The sequence below is a fragment of the Dromiciops gliroides genome, chromosome 6 (assembly GCF_019393635.1).
Source record: "Dromiciops gliroides isolate mDroGli1 chromosome 6, mDroGli1.pri, whole genome shotgun sequence".
NCBI classification, from domain to species: Eukaryota; Metazoa; Chordata; class Mammalia; order Microbiotheria; family Microbiotheriidae; genus Dromiciops; species Dromiciops gliroides.
In genome coordinates this window covers 258,891,534-258,908,011 of record NC_057866.1, presented here as the reverse complement: position 1 = coordinate 258,908,011, position 16,478 = coordinate 258,891,534, and the positions used below count along the sequence as shown (strand labels likewise).

Below are 16,478 nucleotides of genomic sequence, written 5' to 3'. Positions count from 1 at the left end.
CAAGTCCCAGCTAAAGTTTTCTTTTTTTTTAATATGATATTTTATTTTCCCCAATTACATACTAAAACAATTTTAAAATTTAAAATCTCATTTTCCACAAGAAGTCTTTCATAATCCCTCTTAATTCTAGTGCCTTCCCTCTATGATTATTACTAATTCATCCTGTCTATAGCTTGTTTGTACTGAGAACTCTCTGAAGGCAGAAACTGAGTTTTGCCTTTCTTTGTAACCCCAGTACTTAGTGTAGTAGCTGGTGTATATTAGGTACTTAATAAATGCTTTTTGTTTGTTTTTGTTTTTGTTTTTCAGGGCAATGGAGGTTAAGTGACTTGCCCAGGGTCACACAGCTAGTAAGTGTCAAGTGTCTGAGGCTGGATTTGAACTCAGGTACTCCTGAATGCAGGGTCAGTGCTTTATCCACTGCACCACCTAGCTGCCCCTATAAATGCTTTTTGAGTCGATTATTTCTAATCGAGTACTAAATGGAGAAAAACAATGAATACTCTGAATTTTAGCCAAAATCTGTTGAAGAAAATTTATTAATATGCAAGCATTTCTTCTTAGAGAGAGGTTCAGACCCTTATCAAAATATCCTCTCTCCCCCAAGTAATTTCCAATTTTACAGTTATCATGAAACAAAAGATGAAATTCTACAGTGAATTAAAAAGAAGGTACATAGTTTAAGCTTAGAATTTTTGTTTTACCAAAGAGAACAATTAGGAATGTCAATCATGGGACACCCTTGGAGAAAATATCTTCAGGAAACCAATCACAACCTCTAAGGAGTCACCATTTGACCCCGTTCAAGGTAAACAGAGATAGCGCTCTTAATTAAATTAGATAAAAAGACACTCCCACTCCGAAATGGGTCACCATAACCAAGAAAAACTTTTCAACTGATTTTAGTTTCCAAAAATCACTATCCCTCCCTTAAACTGATTGAGGTTTTTTTGTTTGCTTTTTTTTTTAATTCAAGGAAGACCCGATAAATGTTTGATTCAAGTGAAACATCAGATGAGAACACTGTCATAATACCATGTCAATATTTTTATAACACTATTATTAATGTTCCTCAAATGCCCCAAATAATTTTTCTGTTTTGAAATTGTCCATATGTCTCTGTAATGACTTTGCCGAGCAAGAGAATACTGGAGCATGCCCAAACCCCTCAAGTGCTTAATAGCCCTATCGATTAAGAGCTCTCTCCACCATGCCATCCTACCATCCCCATATGTGATCCCCTTTACCCTCACCCCTACCTAGCATAAATGTATGAGGCCCAAAGCTTCCTGGAGGGATGGTAGAGTAGGCATGGAAAGATAATTGGCTTAGGAGTCAGGAGAGGGGGTTACTAATCAGAGCTCTGCCACTAATTAGCTGTGTGACCTTGGGCAAGTCATGTGACTTCTTTGTAAGCTCAGTTTCTCATCTATAATAAATAAGTTGGAAGGAAGTTTCCAGGGCTAGTGGTCTATGATTCTAAGACCCCTCCCCCAAGTCAACTAAAAATAGAATGAACTTTTTCTTAAAGGTTTCTATAATAGAGATGGACATCTTCCCTCAGCTGCCACTTGCCTGACTAGTTACATTATCAGTATATTCAAGTGGGATCCATAGTTCAGGGTTTATGTGAACTGCATTGAATCTTTTTGTGTTTTTGTTTTTGTTTTTAGTGAGGCAATTGGGGTTAAGTGACTTGCCCAGGGTCACATGGCTAGTAAATATTAAGTGTCTGAGGCCGGATTTGAACTCAGGTCCTCCTGACTCCAAGGCCGGTGCTCTATACTGTGCCACCTAGCTGCCCCAGAACAGCATTGAATCTTGAGGGAAGGAGGTCCTCAGAGACACCCTCATTAGCTGATGCTGCTATCCAGGTTATCTTCTAAGAACATCAAAATTTGGTTCATTTTGCAGCTCTCCCCTGAATCTGGGGGTATCAGAATATCACTCTTGCCAAGATCATTGGGAACATTGGCTCTGTTCGGCATTCAAAGCCCTTCATAACCCAGCCCCACCTCTACCTTTTCAGTGATCTTGCATCTTCCTCACTGCTATGACCTCTTCAGCCCTATGACAACGACATCCTGGCTGTTCCAGAAACAAGAGACATCTCTGGACGTGTTCTCCCCCAAGCCTGGAGTGCTCACCCTCCTCCTTTCTGGCTTCCCTTATTCCCTTCAAGTCCCAACTAAAATCCCACATTCTACCAGGAAACTTTTACCAATCCCACTTAGTTCTAGTGTCTTCTTCTCTTCCTTAATAATTTCTTATTTATCTTTTATAGAGCTTCTTTATACCTATTTATTTGCTTCTTGTCTCTCTCTTTTGATAGTGAGCTCCCTGAAGGCAGGAACTTTCTTTTGCCTCTTTTTGTATCCCCAAAGCTTAGCACAGTGCTTGGCACATAGTAAGTGCTTAATAAATTCTTATTAACTGACTGATCTTTGCAAAAACAAATTTTAAGAGACTTCACCGTCCATGCAAACACTCAGGCTAACCAATACAGGAGAAACTTTATTTAACCCCAGCAAAAAATGCAAAATAGTACTGACTCACATCTTAGCTCCTGAACAGTTAAAATGACTTTCCTAATTTTTCTTCCATCTCTCATGGTCTCTACCTCCTTGGGAACTACCTTAGGGTTGAGAGCCTCTGAAAGGGGAAGGAAATGGGATCATCAAGGAGTTGGCCCTTCCCTCCCCCCCAAGTAAGACCCTTTTCCTCCAAAGAACCTTTACAGTTTTCCAGATTTATGGGACCATCTTATGGTTGAGGCCCCTCCCTCACAGAACCATAAAAGGATAGTATTGAGAGTCAAGCAATAATCCTGGGCACCTCAGAGCCCTCCTGATTTAAGGACCAGGGGAGGGCCCCAAGACAGGGAAAGAACTGAGAATTACTAGAGAATTGATCATAGGCTCATAGATTTGCAATTGGTAGGTACTTAGGGTTTATGGAATCCAACCCCTTCATTTTACAGATGAGTAAATTAGGAAACAGAGAGTTCAGGTGACTTGCCCAGGGTCACATAGCTACTAAGTATCTAAGGGAAGCCTTTAATCCAGGTCTTTCCGACTCTAAGTGTAGTGCATTAGATTATGCTGCCTCTCAGTCCCCTGTCCCTAAATCCACAGAGTCCAAATGACTTAACAGTGCCACCAAAAAGCAAGCTCCCCAGATTTGTTTCTCTACTTGGAAGCTGTCTCTGGGCCTTTTTCAGCTCCGGCTCTTTCTCAGTTCCAAATTCTTCTGCTTGGTCCAGGAACTCAGTCGTGTCTTCCACGATGTTCAGAAAGCTTGGTCTAGGGATTGCTTTATTTGTCTCGGAAGTCCTTGTTCCCCTGCCCCGTGGTTCCTTCCCTTCTGGGACCTTGGGATTCCCCAGGAGAGCCTCACAGGAGCTCAGGAGCCTCTGGAGGTAGCTTCTCACCTGTCTGAGCTGTGGCTCTCTCCTCCACTCCCTGTCTCTGCTCTCCCTTTTAAAAGCCAAGTCTGAGGGCATAACTCAGATATATGTCCAACCATGATGCAGTCATTCTCAAATGTGGTGTTAATGGTTGCAATTACAATTTGTATAGGGAGATGTCTTCAACGATTAGAGCAAAGGCCTCATCCGTGGGTGGCAGGGAGGACCCAGGCCCACAGATATCCCACACGACAACTAGTCTTGAGATAAGAAGACAACGTGATAACTAAAGCTGGACGTGATAGCTTAGAAAATAGGGTTAGTTCCAATATCTAACAAGGGATGCAGAGACTTCTTAATCACAAGTGATATGAAACTTCGAGAGCTTCCAGCATCCCAGAAACCCCCAAATCATTAATACTTAGAGTATTTATTGAAACTGCCTGTCACAAACAAGAACACAAAGCAATATGCAACGGGCTGTATGATTTCAGAAGGTCTAATCACCAGCCGTGTCAGTCAGTTCTTCAAAATCCAATGTAGCAGCCAGCTGGAATACTGATGACGTATTTCCCTCCCATCTCAATAGTGCATAAAATTAATGAATTAGATGATATTAGAAGGTAAGCTCCTTGAGGGAGCTTATGTCTGAATCTCCAGCACTTAGCACAGCGCCTGACACGCAGAAAGCACTTGATAAATGCTTGTTGACTGACTTGTTGATGAACACAAAGATGCTTTCCCAAGGAATTTTGCCCGCTGACATAGTTCATTCACCAAGCTCAAAAGGGAGAGAAGATCTCAGGTCCTCATGAGGGGTGCTCTTTCATCAGCGGTGCCCTGAGGAATACACAACACAGAACAGTTAGGGCCAAGAGGGCCAGGCCTTTTCCCCAGGGGCTGAAAGGTTTCTGATCTGCTCAAAGGGGTTTAAAATAAAATTCTGGCTCAGAAAATCAGTCCTCTGATTCCCATTCATCTAGAGCACAGCAGAAAAATAACAGTAACAAGGTGCTTAGGGTTTCTTATGAGCCTTGCCAAAATAATCTTGATTCATAAGGTTACTATTTTACACTGTTGGACTGAGATGGAAAAGAAAAATGACTCAACTTGGCAGGATAGCTTTCGAGGGAATCGGTTTCATATGGGACTGCTACATTGTTGAGCAGTCGTTTCCTACTCTTTGTGACCCCATTTTGGGGTACTCTCGGCAGAGACGCTGGAGGGGTTTGCCATGTCCTTCTTCAGCTCATTTTATGGATGAAGAAACTGAGGCAAACAGGGTTAAGAGACTTGCCCAAGGTCACACAGCTAGGAAGTGTCTGAGGCTGGATTTGAACTCAGGAAGACTCATCTTCCTGACTCCAAACCCAGTGCTCTGTGCACTGTGGTGCCTCCTAGCTGCCCATCAGGGACTGCTTTAGGGAAAGTGCACAAAACCCTGAAACGACAAGCAAAAACCTGCACCTAAGACAGCACTTTGGACACACAGTCAGGGAAGTGCTGGAGCCAGATCAAACCGCCTGGTGAGCCTGATTGTTGAATTTTCAGTGTGAATGTTTATACCTCTGAAATTTAGCAAACCCTCCAAAGCAGGGCTTGATGATTGTTTTGTTAATTGTTTAGACTTAAGAAAGTGATGGAAAAGGCAGATTAGACTTTAAAGTGTATCATGTGTACCTCTCTCTCTTCCCCCACTTCCCACCAGCACTGGTTGTTAAACATTTGCCAGCACACTCTTTTGGACTTAGTTCATTGTCCAATTGATACTAAAGACCCCTCCAGTTTGGTAAGACCTGTTTGAGCTTGTCCTTTATTGGCCACTAGGTGGTGCCATAGTGCACAGAGTAAGGGACTTGGAGTCAGGAAGACTCCTGTTTCTGAGTTCAAATTCTGCCTCAGACACTGATTTTGTGACCCTGGCTCTGTTGGCAAATCCTTTGAGAACTCAGATGTACCTAACCACCAATCATCTACCACCTACTGCCATCAGTCATTGGAGAAGGGTTCAGTGGAAGCTACAGATACTAGGTGTTCAAAAAAGATTTGTTGAATTAAAATTATAATAGATGAAGCATTTGGATGGTTAATTCCTAGCTTTAATCAGGGTCTCTCTTTTTCTGAAATTAAATTGTGTGTATATGTGTGAACTTTCTATCAGCAAACAAGCATTTCAATATACAATGAATGAGAAAGATGACTACACAAAACTTTAAACCTTGCTTATAGTTTTTAAAAGATGTGTGTGGGGGCAGCTAGGTGGTGCAGTGGATATAGCACTGGCCCTGGATTCAGAAGGACCTGAGTTCAAATGTGCCCTCAGACACTTGACACTAGCTGTGTGACCTGGGTAAGTCACTTAACCCTCATTGCCCTGCAAAAATAAATAAATAAATAAAAATTAAAAAAAAAAAGAGATGTGTGTGTGTGTGTGTGTGTGTTTACACACAGACACATAAACATCCCCCATTCCCCACCCCTGCATGGGATCTGTGAATTCATTGGGGTAGAGAGCATAGAGACAACTCCTTCTACCATTTCAGGTGGGTACTAACTCTGCAACTTATAATCTTTTTTTCTTTTTTCTTTTCTTTCTTTTTTTTTTTTTGAAGAGCAATGAGGGCCAAATGACTTGCCCAGGGTCACACAGCTAGTAAATGTCAAGTGTCTGAGGCTGGATTTGAACTCAGCTCCTCCTGAATCCAGGGCCAGTGCTTTATCCACTGCACCACCTAGCTGCCCCCTGCAACTTATGACCTTACAGAAATGTCTGGATCACTGAGAGATCAAATGATTTGACCAGGGTCACACAGATAATATATGGCAAGAGCTAGAACCTGAACCCATGTCTTCTTGGAATCCATGCTACCTCTCATATAAATATACACACACAGATATGCCTAATTATAGAGAGAGATACCTATGTGTGAGCGCTCACTTACCTCTTCTGAACCTTGTCCTTTGCATGCCATCCAGGTAAAGATCAAACCCAAGAACACTCCCAGAGCCATGATGATGTAGGGGATGTTGGTGATGACCATAGTGGTGTTCATTACGGACTTGAGTTTTGTTGCAGAATCTTTATCGATCAGAACACTCTGGAAAGACAAGGAAAGACATTCCCAATGGTCAGAGTAATTCCCACTCAGGAACATGGCTGAAGATCAGACATTTGTTCTCTTCAGATTAGAGGTACCCCCTTTCCTCCAGTCGGCTTTACATAGCATATAATATGTCATCCTTTAAGCCTGAATGGTCAAACGGAGATAAAAATGGGGACCCCTAAACCATACATAAGTATCCTTGTGGGTCACATTGCCTTAGAAAACCACATATCGACATTACTTATGTTCTGTTGTATTTTTAGGTATTTTGTTAAGTATTTCCCAATTATATTTTAATTTATTTCAGGCCACACTAGATGTCACCTTTCCCTGCTACTAACACCTTAAAGTTTACACATTTATGTGTATGTCATAGCTCCCTCAATAGAAGTAAGCCCCTTAGGGCAGGGCCTCTTTCTTTACCCCTACCGAGAGACTTTAGTCACTGAATTTATGACTGCTGCCTTGGCAAGGAGGGCCCACCCATGGGGACATAATTGAGGGGGAAAACACCTTGTTTTTCTTCCTCAGAATTGAAGGGGCCAACAGAAAGGAGAAGATATATAATAGAATGTGGATTTGCAAAGAATTCCATCAGTACTCCTTTACATAACAGATAACTCAAGCTCATTCAAATCGTGATTCTTCTTTAAAACAATTTGATTTGAACATTAAGTCATCTGGAATAAATGAACATGAATAGGGAAACACTCCATGTGAGAGAAACACATTTTTGAGGGTGTAGGGATAATAATTGCCCAATATGCAAGAAAAACCACTGAGGCAGAGCTCTGAGCCAATAGCACTTTATTAAAGGGTTCATGGTCCCCTTTAGTGAAGTAGACCTCAGGTCTTCTTCATGATCTGAGATGTCCCCTTCTTTCAGAGCCTTATTTTTATTTTCATTTTATTTGCGGGGTAATGGGGGCTACGTGACCTGCCCAGGGTCACAAAGCTAGTAAGTGTCAAGAGTCTGAGGCCAGATTTGAACTCAGGTCCTCCTGAATCCGGGGCCCATGCTTTATCCACTGCGCCACCTAGCTGCCCCTCCAGAGCCTTACTTTTATAAGGCTTGATACTAGATTTGATACTCAGACATTCTAGAGGGGCTCTACAAAGTACAGAATCCCATTGGTTGATAGACATTGCTTTGTGGGCCAAAAATGATGCCTCAGCTAGAAATGGCACATCAGCAGGGGATCTTGGGTTGGGTGTCTACTGACTAAGTGGTCATGTGATGGTCATAAAATCATCACCTGCTCATGTTGGACAAGAGAGAGTGGTCTGGAAGGACCAAAATAAGTTGGGGAACTTTCCATGTCATTGAGTCCCCTCTGCCACACTGAGCTTGGTTACCAAAACAAGGAAAAACAAGAGTGGAGGGCCTCTAGTTAGCTTCCTATGGTTAAGACAAGCCACAGCTCACAGCTCTGGGGTCTAATATGCAGAATTTATAATCATTACCTCTATGGAATCATATAAAACTGATTAATACTGATTGGAATAGAGTAGGGGTCCAAATGTATCATCTCTCATGAGGGAATATTTTGGGACACAATGAATGATTCCCAGTCTTTGTCTAAGGCACAATCTAGGGTCCCTATGTATGATGCAGTGGAAATACCTGCCTTGATAATATGGGTAGTGGAAAACAGGGACAGTATAAAGGGATGGATGTGATAAAGGATATTCCTTTTATAAAGCCTTGTTAAAACATTCCTTTACTTGAAATTGGGACACTCCTCAATAGTTAACCAACATAGCTATTAACTGAAGCCTGTAAGTAATCCTGAAACTTCATCTGAGTCATTAATTTAATCCCATCTTCCCCCTAAATTTGAATGAGCACCTCTCTATCAGCTTCCTGACAGAGATATTAATGAGAATAAGAAATGTTTGTCATTGTTGCTATGAAGAAAAAGGAGGTTGGTTTGTTTGGGTCTTTTTAATACAATGGAAATAACACTGAGTCAGAGGCCATGGGCTCAAATCCTACCTCTGACATTTATCACTTGCATGACATTAATCAAGAAACCCTCTCTAATTTTCCTCATTTGTAAATTGATGGGATTGGACTAAATGGCTACTGAGGTAGCACACACACATATGTACACATATACATATACATATATATGTATGTGTGTATATGTATAAATGTATGGATATGCATATACATATAATATTTAATTTTAATAACTGCTGATGACAGCTGTTTCATTCTTACATTCTTTTCTACTGGTAAAATCTTCCAGAACTCTCTCTTTCATAGTTATGACCCTAAAAGAGAAATGTCTTGTTTTTTTAAAGCAGGGAAATAAAGGTTAAATGACTTGCTCAGGGTCACACAGCTAGTAAGTGTCAATCAAGTGTCTGAGGTCAGATTTGAACTCAGGTCCTCCTGAATCCAGGGCTGGTACTTTATCCACTTCGCCATCTAGATGTCCCCAAACACCTTTCTTGCCATCATTTCTGCTAATTCTTGATTGCAATCTGCCCCGCCTTTTGAATCTCAGGCACTTAGAAAGTAGGTTCTTGTGACATGTCACCAGAAATTGTCCATATGAGGACAAACAAGTGTGGGGTTTTGTTTGGTTGGTTGTGGGTTTCTTTTGTGAACCATCAAACTCTTCCTTCAACTCCCTTTAAAATGTAAACGGATTTTTAAAAAGTGGACATCATTATGAACTATTTTTCCAATTGCACAATCCCAGTCTTCTCAAACAACCTTGCCCATAATGTTCTCCTAAGACTTACCTCATTTAGATACATGACTGGGAAAACCAAGCTCTGGATGGTTCCAGTTTCACTACAAAAAGAGAAAGGACACAAAGACTTTATAATATTTCTATAGGCCATAAAAATCACACCACCATAATGACACATTAAACCAAAGTGACGAATTTGTAACATGAAAACAGTTGTAAGGCTAAGGAGGAAACAAGTCTTGTTTGTTTTAGTCTCACTACGAAATTCTCAATTGTTTTCTTATAAATGGATGTAGATAAGACATTAAATTCAAATTATCTTGTAACTCTAGATTCCCAGTTAAATGCATTCATTCATTCAAGAGAAATATAAGTACCTTTTCCATGTGTCAATTTTGTGTACTCATGAGGTATGCCTATGAAAAAAATGTTGCTTGTTTTTAAATGAACATACCAGAATTTTTATGTCCAAACTAAATGTTTCCTTCCCAGGAGTCACTTGGACTTAAGGTTATCCACTCACAAGTATGATGCAGTCATGCCTCAAAACATTTTTTAACTCTTGCCTAGAGTTAGTTAATTATAAATTGTTCTGTATAATCTCAGCATGATAAACCTTCATCATTTAAAAATGAATATGTCACTTCTATTCTGTTTTATGGAAATGATCTTCTTTTTCCTCAGAAGCCTCAAAGTATTACTATATCCATTTTATAGTTGAGAAAATAAGTAAGTTACATAGATGGTACACAAACCTGTGTCTTCTATCTCCAAGTTCAGTGCTCTTCACACTTAGCAGGCCATCTCTATCTATTTATGAGGGTAGAATTTTTTAGGGGTCGGTGATGGGGACCAGCCCAAAATTATTAGAAGCTGATTTTAGTGAGTAATAAAGTGAGTGAGCCCTTATCCAATCTATTAAAGTACCTACTCTGTGTAGTACACTGGGCCAAGCCCTGGAAAACTGGAAAGGTAGCAGGGGGCTAGGTTTTAAAGGGCTTTAGATGCCAAACAGAACCTTTTGTATTTACTCCTAGAGGCAATGGGGAGCCACTGGAGTTTATGGAGTTGGGGGTGACACGATCAGACTTGTGCTTTAGGAAAATCACTTTAGTGGCTGAATGAGGATGGACTGGAGTGGGGAGAGACTTGAGGCAGGCAGAGCCACCAGCAGACTCTTGGAAAACCCCAGTAATGAGGTGGTCAGGGTCTGCACTAGAATGGCGGCAGGGACAAAGGAGAGAAGAGAGGAGTATACAAGTGATGTTGCAAAGGTGAGTTTAATACATCTACTGGACATCCAGTTCAAGACGATGAAAGATTGTTGGAGATGAGAGACTAGAGGTCAGCAGAAAGATTAGGTCAGGAAAGGTAGATTTGAGAATCATCAGTGTAGAGATGGTCATAGAAAAAGCTGATGAGATCACAAAGTGTAGTAGGACAGAGGAGAAGAGAAAAGGGCCCAGGACAGAACCCTGGGGGACACAACAGTTAGGAGGTAAGATCTGGAGGAGGATCCAACAAAAGAGAAAGAGAAGGACGTGTCAGATAGGGAGGAGGAAAACCAGGAGAGAATGGTGTCCCAAAAACCTAGAAAGGATTTTCAAGTGGGAAAGCCTTCATGGAGAAGGTGGGATTTGAGCTGAGTCTTCAACAAAGAACAGATTGGGGGGGGGGAGGGGCAGGACAATGAGGGTTAAGTGACTTGCCCAGGGTCACACAGCTAGCAAGTGTCAAGTATCTGAGGCTGGATTTGAACTCAGGTCCTCCTGAATCCAGGGCCAGTACTTTATCCACTGCACCACCTAGCTGCCCCAAGAACAGAGTTTAGATAGGAGGAAATCGAAAGGAAGTCATCCCAGGGAAAAGAAATAGTATCTAGGTGATTAAGGACAAGAATTATTTCAGAGACAATTTGGCTGAAGTGCAGAACTATGGGAGGCAAGGCTTGAAAGGTACAAAGGGTTCAGAGGGCAGGTAGGAAAAGAACAGGCAGTGAATTTCAGGCTAGAAGAAGGATTTTTCCTGGATGCAATGCAAAACTACTACTGAAGGGGCATGTTGGTTGCACAGTAGATAGAACACTGGCCCTGGATTCAGGAGGACCTGAGTTCAAATCCGACCTCAGACATTTGACACTTACTAGCTGTGTGACCCTGGGCAAGTCACTTAACCCTCATTGCCCCAGAAAAAAAAAAACCACACAAACTCCCCCCCCAAAACTACTACTGAAGAGGAGAGAGATGATTAAAGCAATGCCCTAAAAAGATTTATCCAGGGGTGGTGGGTAGGATGTACTGGAAAGGAAAGAATATAAAGGTAGGGAGAATGTTTAGGAGTTAGGGAGATTGCCAACTATGAAGTGATCAGGCCCCACACCAGTGTAGTAACAATAGGAATGGGAAAAAATAGAGAAACATTACAAGGGACATGCATACATTCTAACAGCTTCTATGAAGAGGCCACTTGTGTACCAAGCCTCATAGGGCATGAGTCAGAAGGAGATACCTCTTCTGTCACTACTGAAGACCTATTTGTCAATGGATTTAAATTATACTTTGCTATCATTACAAAAAAAAGAGGAAAGACTTACTCAAATCCATCTATTTGTCGGACATGAACATTGACCTGTAACCTCTTGGATCCTCTTAGGATAATCCCAGTCAGCTGAAAATTAAATAGAGGAAAGAATATTAAAAGAAATAATATTTTAAAATATTATAGTAAATACTAAAAATGATACACACTAAGAGAACAACATTCACAAAATAGTTGAAATTATGAAGAATGATATTAATTGCAAATAAGAGATCCTTCATCCTGATTTTTTAGGGGAGGGAAGGGTATCAATGGGTATAGGACATTGATACAGAGAAAAAATTAGGTGATTAAAAGATGGTGTTCTTGACAGAAATGGAATTTTGGAAGAGGGTAAGGTTTTGGGGAAAAGATAACTTCTGTTTTGGACATGTTGAGTTTAAGATACTTAAGGAGGAATTCAGTTCAAAATATCCAATAAGCATTTGATGATATGGGACTGGAGTTGAGGGAAAAGACAAGGAATCATCTGTATAGAGATGATTATTGTATCCAAGGGAGCTGAAAATAGAAAAGGTAAAAGAACAAGAGAGTAGAGCCTAGAATAGAACTTGGGGGACACCCACAGTGAATGAGCATGACATAAAGATCCAGCAGAGCAGAATGATAGAATTAGAGACAGAGTTAGACAGAAAGGAGGTGAAACAAGAGAGAGAATATATGAAGATGAGGAGTAGAGAGAGAACATCTTGGTCTTGATTAGTGAGAATAATGAATCCTGAGAAGTGGTTGCATGTTACACTATTCAAAGTTATAATGCTAGAAAATATAGTCATTAGCTTCAGCCCAGTGGAAATATGCATTGTCAAACTGCATAATATGACCATTTAACAGAGCTACATCCAGGAGAAGAAGGTGGTAAACCATGTCAAATTCTCAAGGCTGTTATATTTAGCAATTAAGAAATAATGGGCAGCTTTGGAGAAAGTGGTTTCAATTGAATGGAGACAAACCAAAGAAGGTTGAGTGAGAATAAAGGAAATGGAGGTAGCAAAAGTAGATTGGCTTTTTAAAGGAATGCAGGATGGTCTATGCCTATAATCCCTGATATGAGGGAGGCTGAGAGTTTCGAGCTGCAGAATGGCTAAGGCCAACCAGAAGTCCACCACACCCTGATAACAATATGGTAAGCCCCTGAGGATGGGAAGCTACTTAGCTGCCTAAAGAGAGTTGTATCTATCCAGGTTGGAAAATGAGCTGGTCAAAGCTTCAACTTTTCCACATTGTATACTCTCCATTGAAAACGCAATCTTCCACTGTATCTTCAAACATTTCTTTACTGAGCATCCTGGCAACACATTCCCTCCCTCCTCCTACCCAAGAAGCCCCTCTAGCACTGGCTCAGTTTCCCTTACTTCAGCTACCTACCTACCTACTGCTACTACCCAAAGTTTTCCCCAAGTCATAGTACCTTGCCACTGTGATTCTCTTCCACCTCTGCCATTTGCCTTTGGACTCTGCATCTTCCCTCCTCCCCACCAAAGGACTAGTGGCACCCATTATTATGGCTTCTAGATACCCACTTCTTTCCCTCCAAACTTGGAATAAGAATTTTTCCAATCTGTGCTTCCCCCACTCACTCCAGTGCCAGTTGGTAAGCATGCCATGCCTCTAGTGTATTTCCAAACACTTATAGGGATTCTTAACCTGGAGTCAGTGAATTTGTTTTTTTTAAATAGTTTGATAACTATATTTCAATATAATAATTCTATGTCTTTTATATGTATTTAAAAACATGATTCTGAGGAGGGATGTAGAGGTTTCACCACACTGTCAAAGGGATCCACGACACAAAAAAGGTTAAGGACCCCTAACTTGGAAGAGAGAAATATCGATGTCTGTGAAATGTTCCCCACCAAGGTCCTCAGCCATTTATTTACGGGAAAGAAGAGGAAGAGCTCAAGTCCTGTGACATGGACAGAAAAATGCTGGGCTAGGTTTTCTTTCCCATCAAAGCAGAGGGAGTTTAAGGAAAGGCAATTAATTTTTTTAAGAGGTCTCAATGTAATGCAACTGAACCACAGGAATGATGTGGAGAAGAGGAAATCCTCGGACACCCTGAGGAGATTGTACTCACGGGGTTGATATCCATAAACGTTTCATGGTCTTCCTTATTTGGATTCATGCCTTTTATAGCTGAAATAAATTTCTCATCGGCTTGGTAGAAGTGTGGAGAAGACAGAAAAATGGGAGCACCTGTATTTCAAGAGAGAAGAGGGAAATTTTATTTGACATGTAAATACCTTTTTAATGATCTGCTTTTTCTGAGTTGTCTTTCCAAGTAGAATTTAAGCGCCCTGAGGGCAGGGGCAATTTTGACTTTTTCTTTGTCTCCCAGCACCTAGTCCAGTGCCTAGGACATAATAAGTTTAGTAAATGTTTGTTGGGTTTTTTTTTGGTTGACGAAGCCAAAAATAAAAAATATACACTCAGCTTCTAGGAAAAAAGGGTTGAATGCAGTGGCTTCTGGTAGAATCCTTTGGGCCAGGGACTGCTTTGGTTTTCTATCCCAAGCACCTAGCATAGTGCCTTGCACATAGTAGAGATTTCATAGACGTTGGTTGAACTGAATTGTCTGACATCCCATTTGTTCAAGGAACACTGATTTGGTACATATACACTGATCGTCTATAGAAAGGACAGCTGGGGCATATAGCAATTCATGACCAAAGCTAGACTTGTGTCTTAAGTCAAATGTGCCTGGGTTCTAGCCTAACTCTGAAATCATCCCCAAAAGAGATTTTAAAATCATTCCTAACCCTGAAATCATCCCTAAAATGGGTTTTAAAACCATTGCTAAGGGGCAGCTAGGTGGCGCAGTGGATAAAGCACCATCCCTGGATTCAGAAGGACCTGAGTTCAAATCCTGCCTCGGACACTTGATACTGACTAGCTGTGTGACCCTGGGCAAGTCGCTTAACCCTCATTGCCCCGCCCCGCCAAAACCCCCAAAACAAAACAAAAAATAAAACCATTGCTAGATTTTAAATTAAATTAATTAAAAATAAAATAAAAATTTAAAAAGACAGTTAAAAACATTTGGGTAATAGAGCCAAGGAAAATTTGCCATCTTGATTTGAAGAAAAAAGACAAGTAATCATCAATATTTTCTAAGGCTATCGATCCTATTTAAGGCATGATAACATGAAAAGACATCTGGACAGTATATCTCCCAAACTACATTCCTTAAAACCCAAGCATTTCATAATGGGGATCCCTGAGAAATGTCCATTTCAGCTGGGATTGGTCAGCCTTTCCAGAGCTAACTGTGCCTTCATGGTGATGGGGTCAAGCCCCAGTGTTTTGTAGCTGAGTGAATTCTGGAAACATTTACCCAGAGAAAATGTTCAAGAGACAGCAGAATCTCGCAGTGAATTTCGCACTGGATAGATCATAAGACCATCAAATTCTACCCACAGCATTTGTTCAGTGGTTTTGTGAAAACAACTCCATTTCCCTGGTTCTTGTTTTCCTTATATGTAAAATGAGGTTTTCTGACCTATCTGACAAAAGTCAACACTGAAAAAAAAAACAACCCACAAACCACCAACCCCCATCATGGTTATTTCAGTTCAGTGTGCATATTCTCTTTCTCCATCTCTCTCTCTCTGTCTTTCTGTCCCTAACTCTGTTTCACTGTTTCTCCTCATTCCTTCTCTCTCTCTCTCTCCTCTCCTCTCCTCTCCTCTCTCATTTCTGTCTTTCTCTCCCTCTCTATCTGTCTCTCTGTCTCTCTGTCCCTAACTCTGTTTCACTGTTTCTTCTTCTCCTTTCTCTCCCTCTTTCTCTCTCTTAATACTCACTCTTTCCTGCTCCCCCCTCGTTTCTGTTTCTATCTTTCTCCTTTCCTGTTTCTGTCTCTGTCTCTCTCCCTGTCTGTCTCTCTCTGTTTCGTCAGAGTGCCATTTTTCTTTATTTGAAAAAAAGTCTTTCTTAGAGTGGAGTAGGGGAGGGGGAATGGATTGATTCAGAAATGAAAGAAAGGGATGAAAAACCAAAAAAAATCAATAATTTAAAAAAGAAAAATATAGTTTATATATTTATCTATCACTTTAAAGCTGACAAAACTCCTGAGTGCAGCTCAAACCAGATGAAAATGTAATTGGGAAATATTTAACAAAATAAATAAAAATACAATACAACATAGATAAATGTTAATTTGTGGTTTTCTAAATCAATATGTGCCTTGCAGATATCCATTCATTTCTATTTGAGTTTGATAGCACTGTTCTAAGGGTCCCTAAGTTAGAAAGGTGGGAATGTTTCTGTTTTATGGTATGCAAAATTGATAATACTGTATATTTGAATATGTCTTAGCTTTTTGGGGGTAAGGGGGGTGAGGAGGGGGGAGTTATTATCCAGGAAGCATGGTCAAAGACCATCTCCCATACCTTCTGCATTTTAGACACCCATGATCCAGAACCCTCTTTAAGCTTACTTACCATTCTTACAGACACTGACATTGAGGACACCTGAACCCAAACAATTTCCTGATGGAATACAGAAGCAGCTGTTGTCAGAGTTATTAGCAAACATTTCAGGTGGTAGGCTAAACCGGAGGGAAGGGATTCCTTCCACATTTCCAATGTCACTGAATGTTAGATACACTGACCTGCAGAGAAACAAAGACAGAGTCAATGAGAGTGACCAACTAGTGCTAGAACA

The 16,478-nt window shown here is 40.8% G+C and overlaps 1 protein-coding gene across 1 annotated transcript in view; it reads right to left on the bottom strand.

Moving 5' to 3' along the window:
• Positions 1-509: 509 nt before the first annotated feature.
• The window catches only part of SCARB2 (scavenger receptor class B member 2), a 75,523-nt gene continuing 59,554 nt past the window's right edge, over positions 510-16,478 (bottom strand). Inside the window, exons 7-12 of the mRNA XM_043970028.1 lie at positions 16,256-16,425; positions 13,891-14,009; positions 11,809-11,882; positions 9,265-9,316; positions 6,349-6,504; positions 510-4,246 (exon numbers count right to left, since the gene is read on the bottom strand). Coding sequence (XP_043825963.1) covers positions 4,208-4,246; positions 6,349-6,504; positions 9,265-9,316; positions 11,809-11,882; positions 13,891-14,009; positions 16,256-16,425 — 610 coding nt within the window. The 3' untranslated portion in view covers positions 510-4,207. The remainder of the gene's footprint in view (positions 4,247-6,348; positions 6,505-9,264; positions 9,317-11,808; positions 11,883-13,890; positions 14,010-16,255; positions 16,426-16,478) is intronic.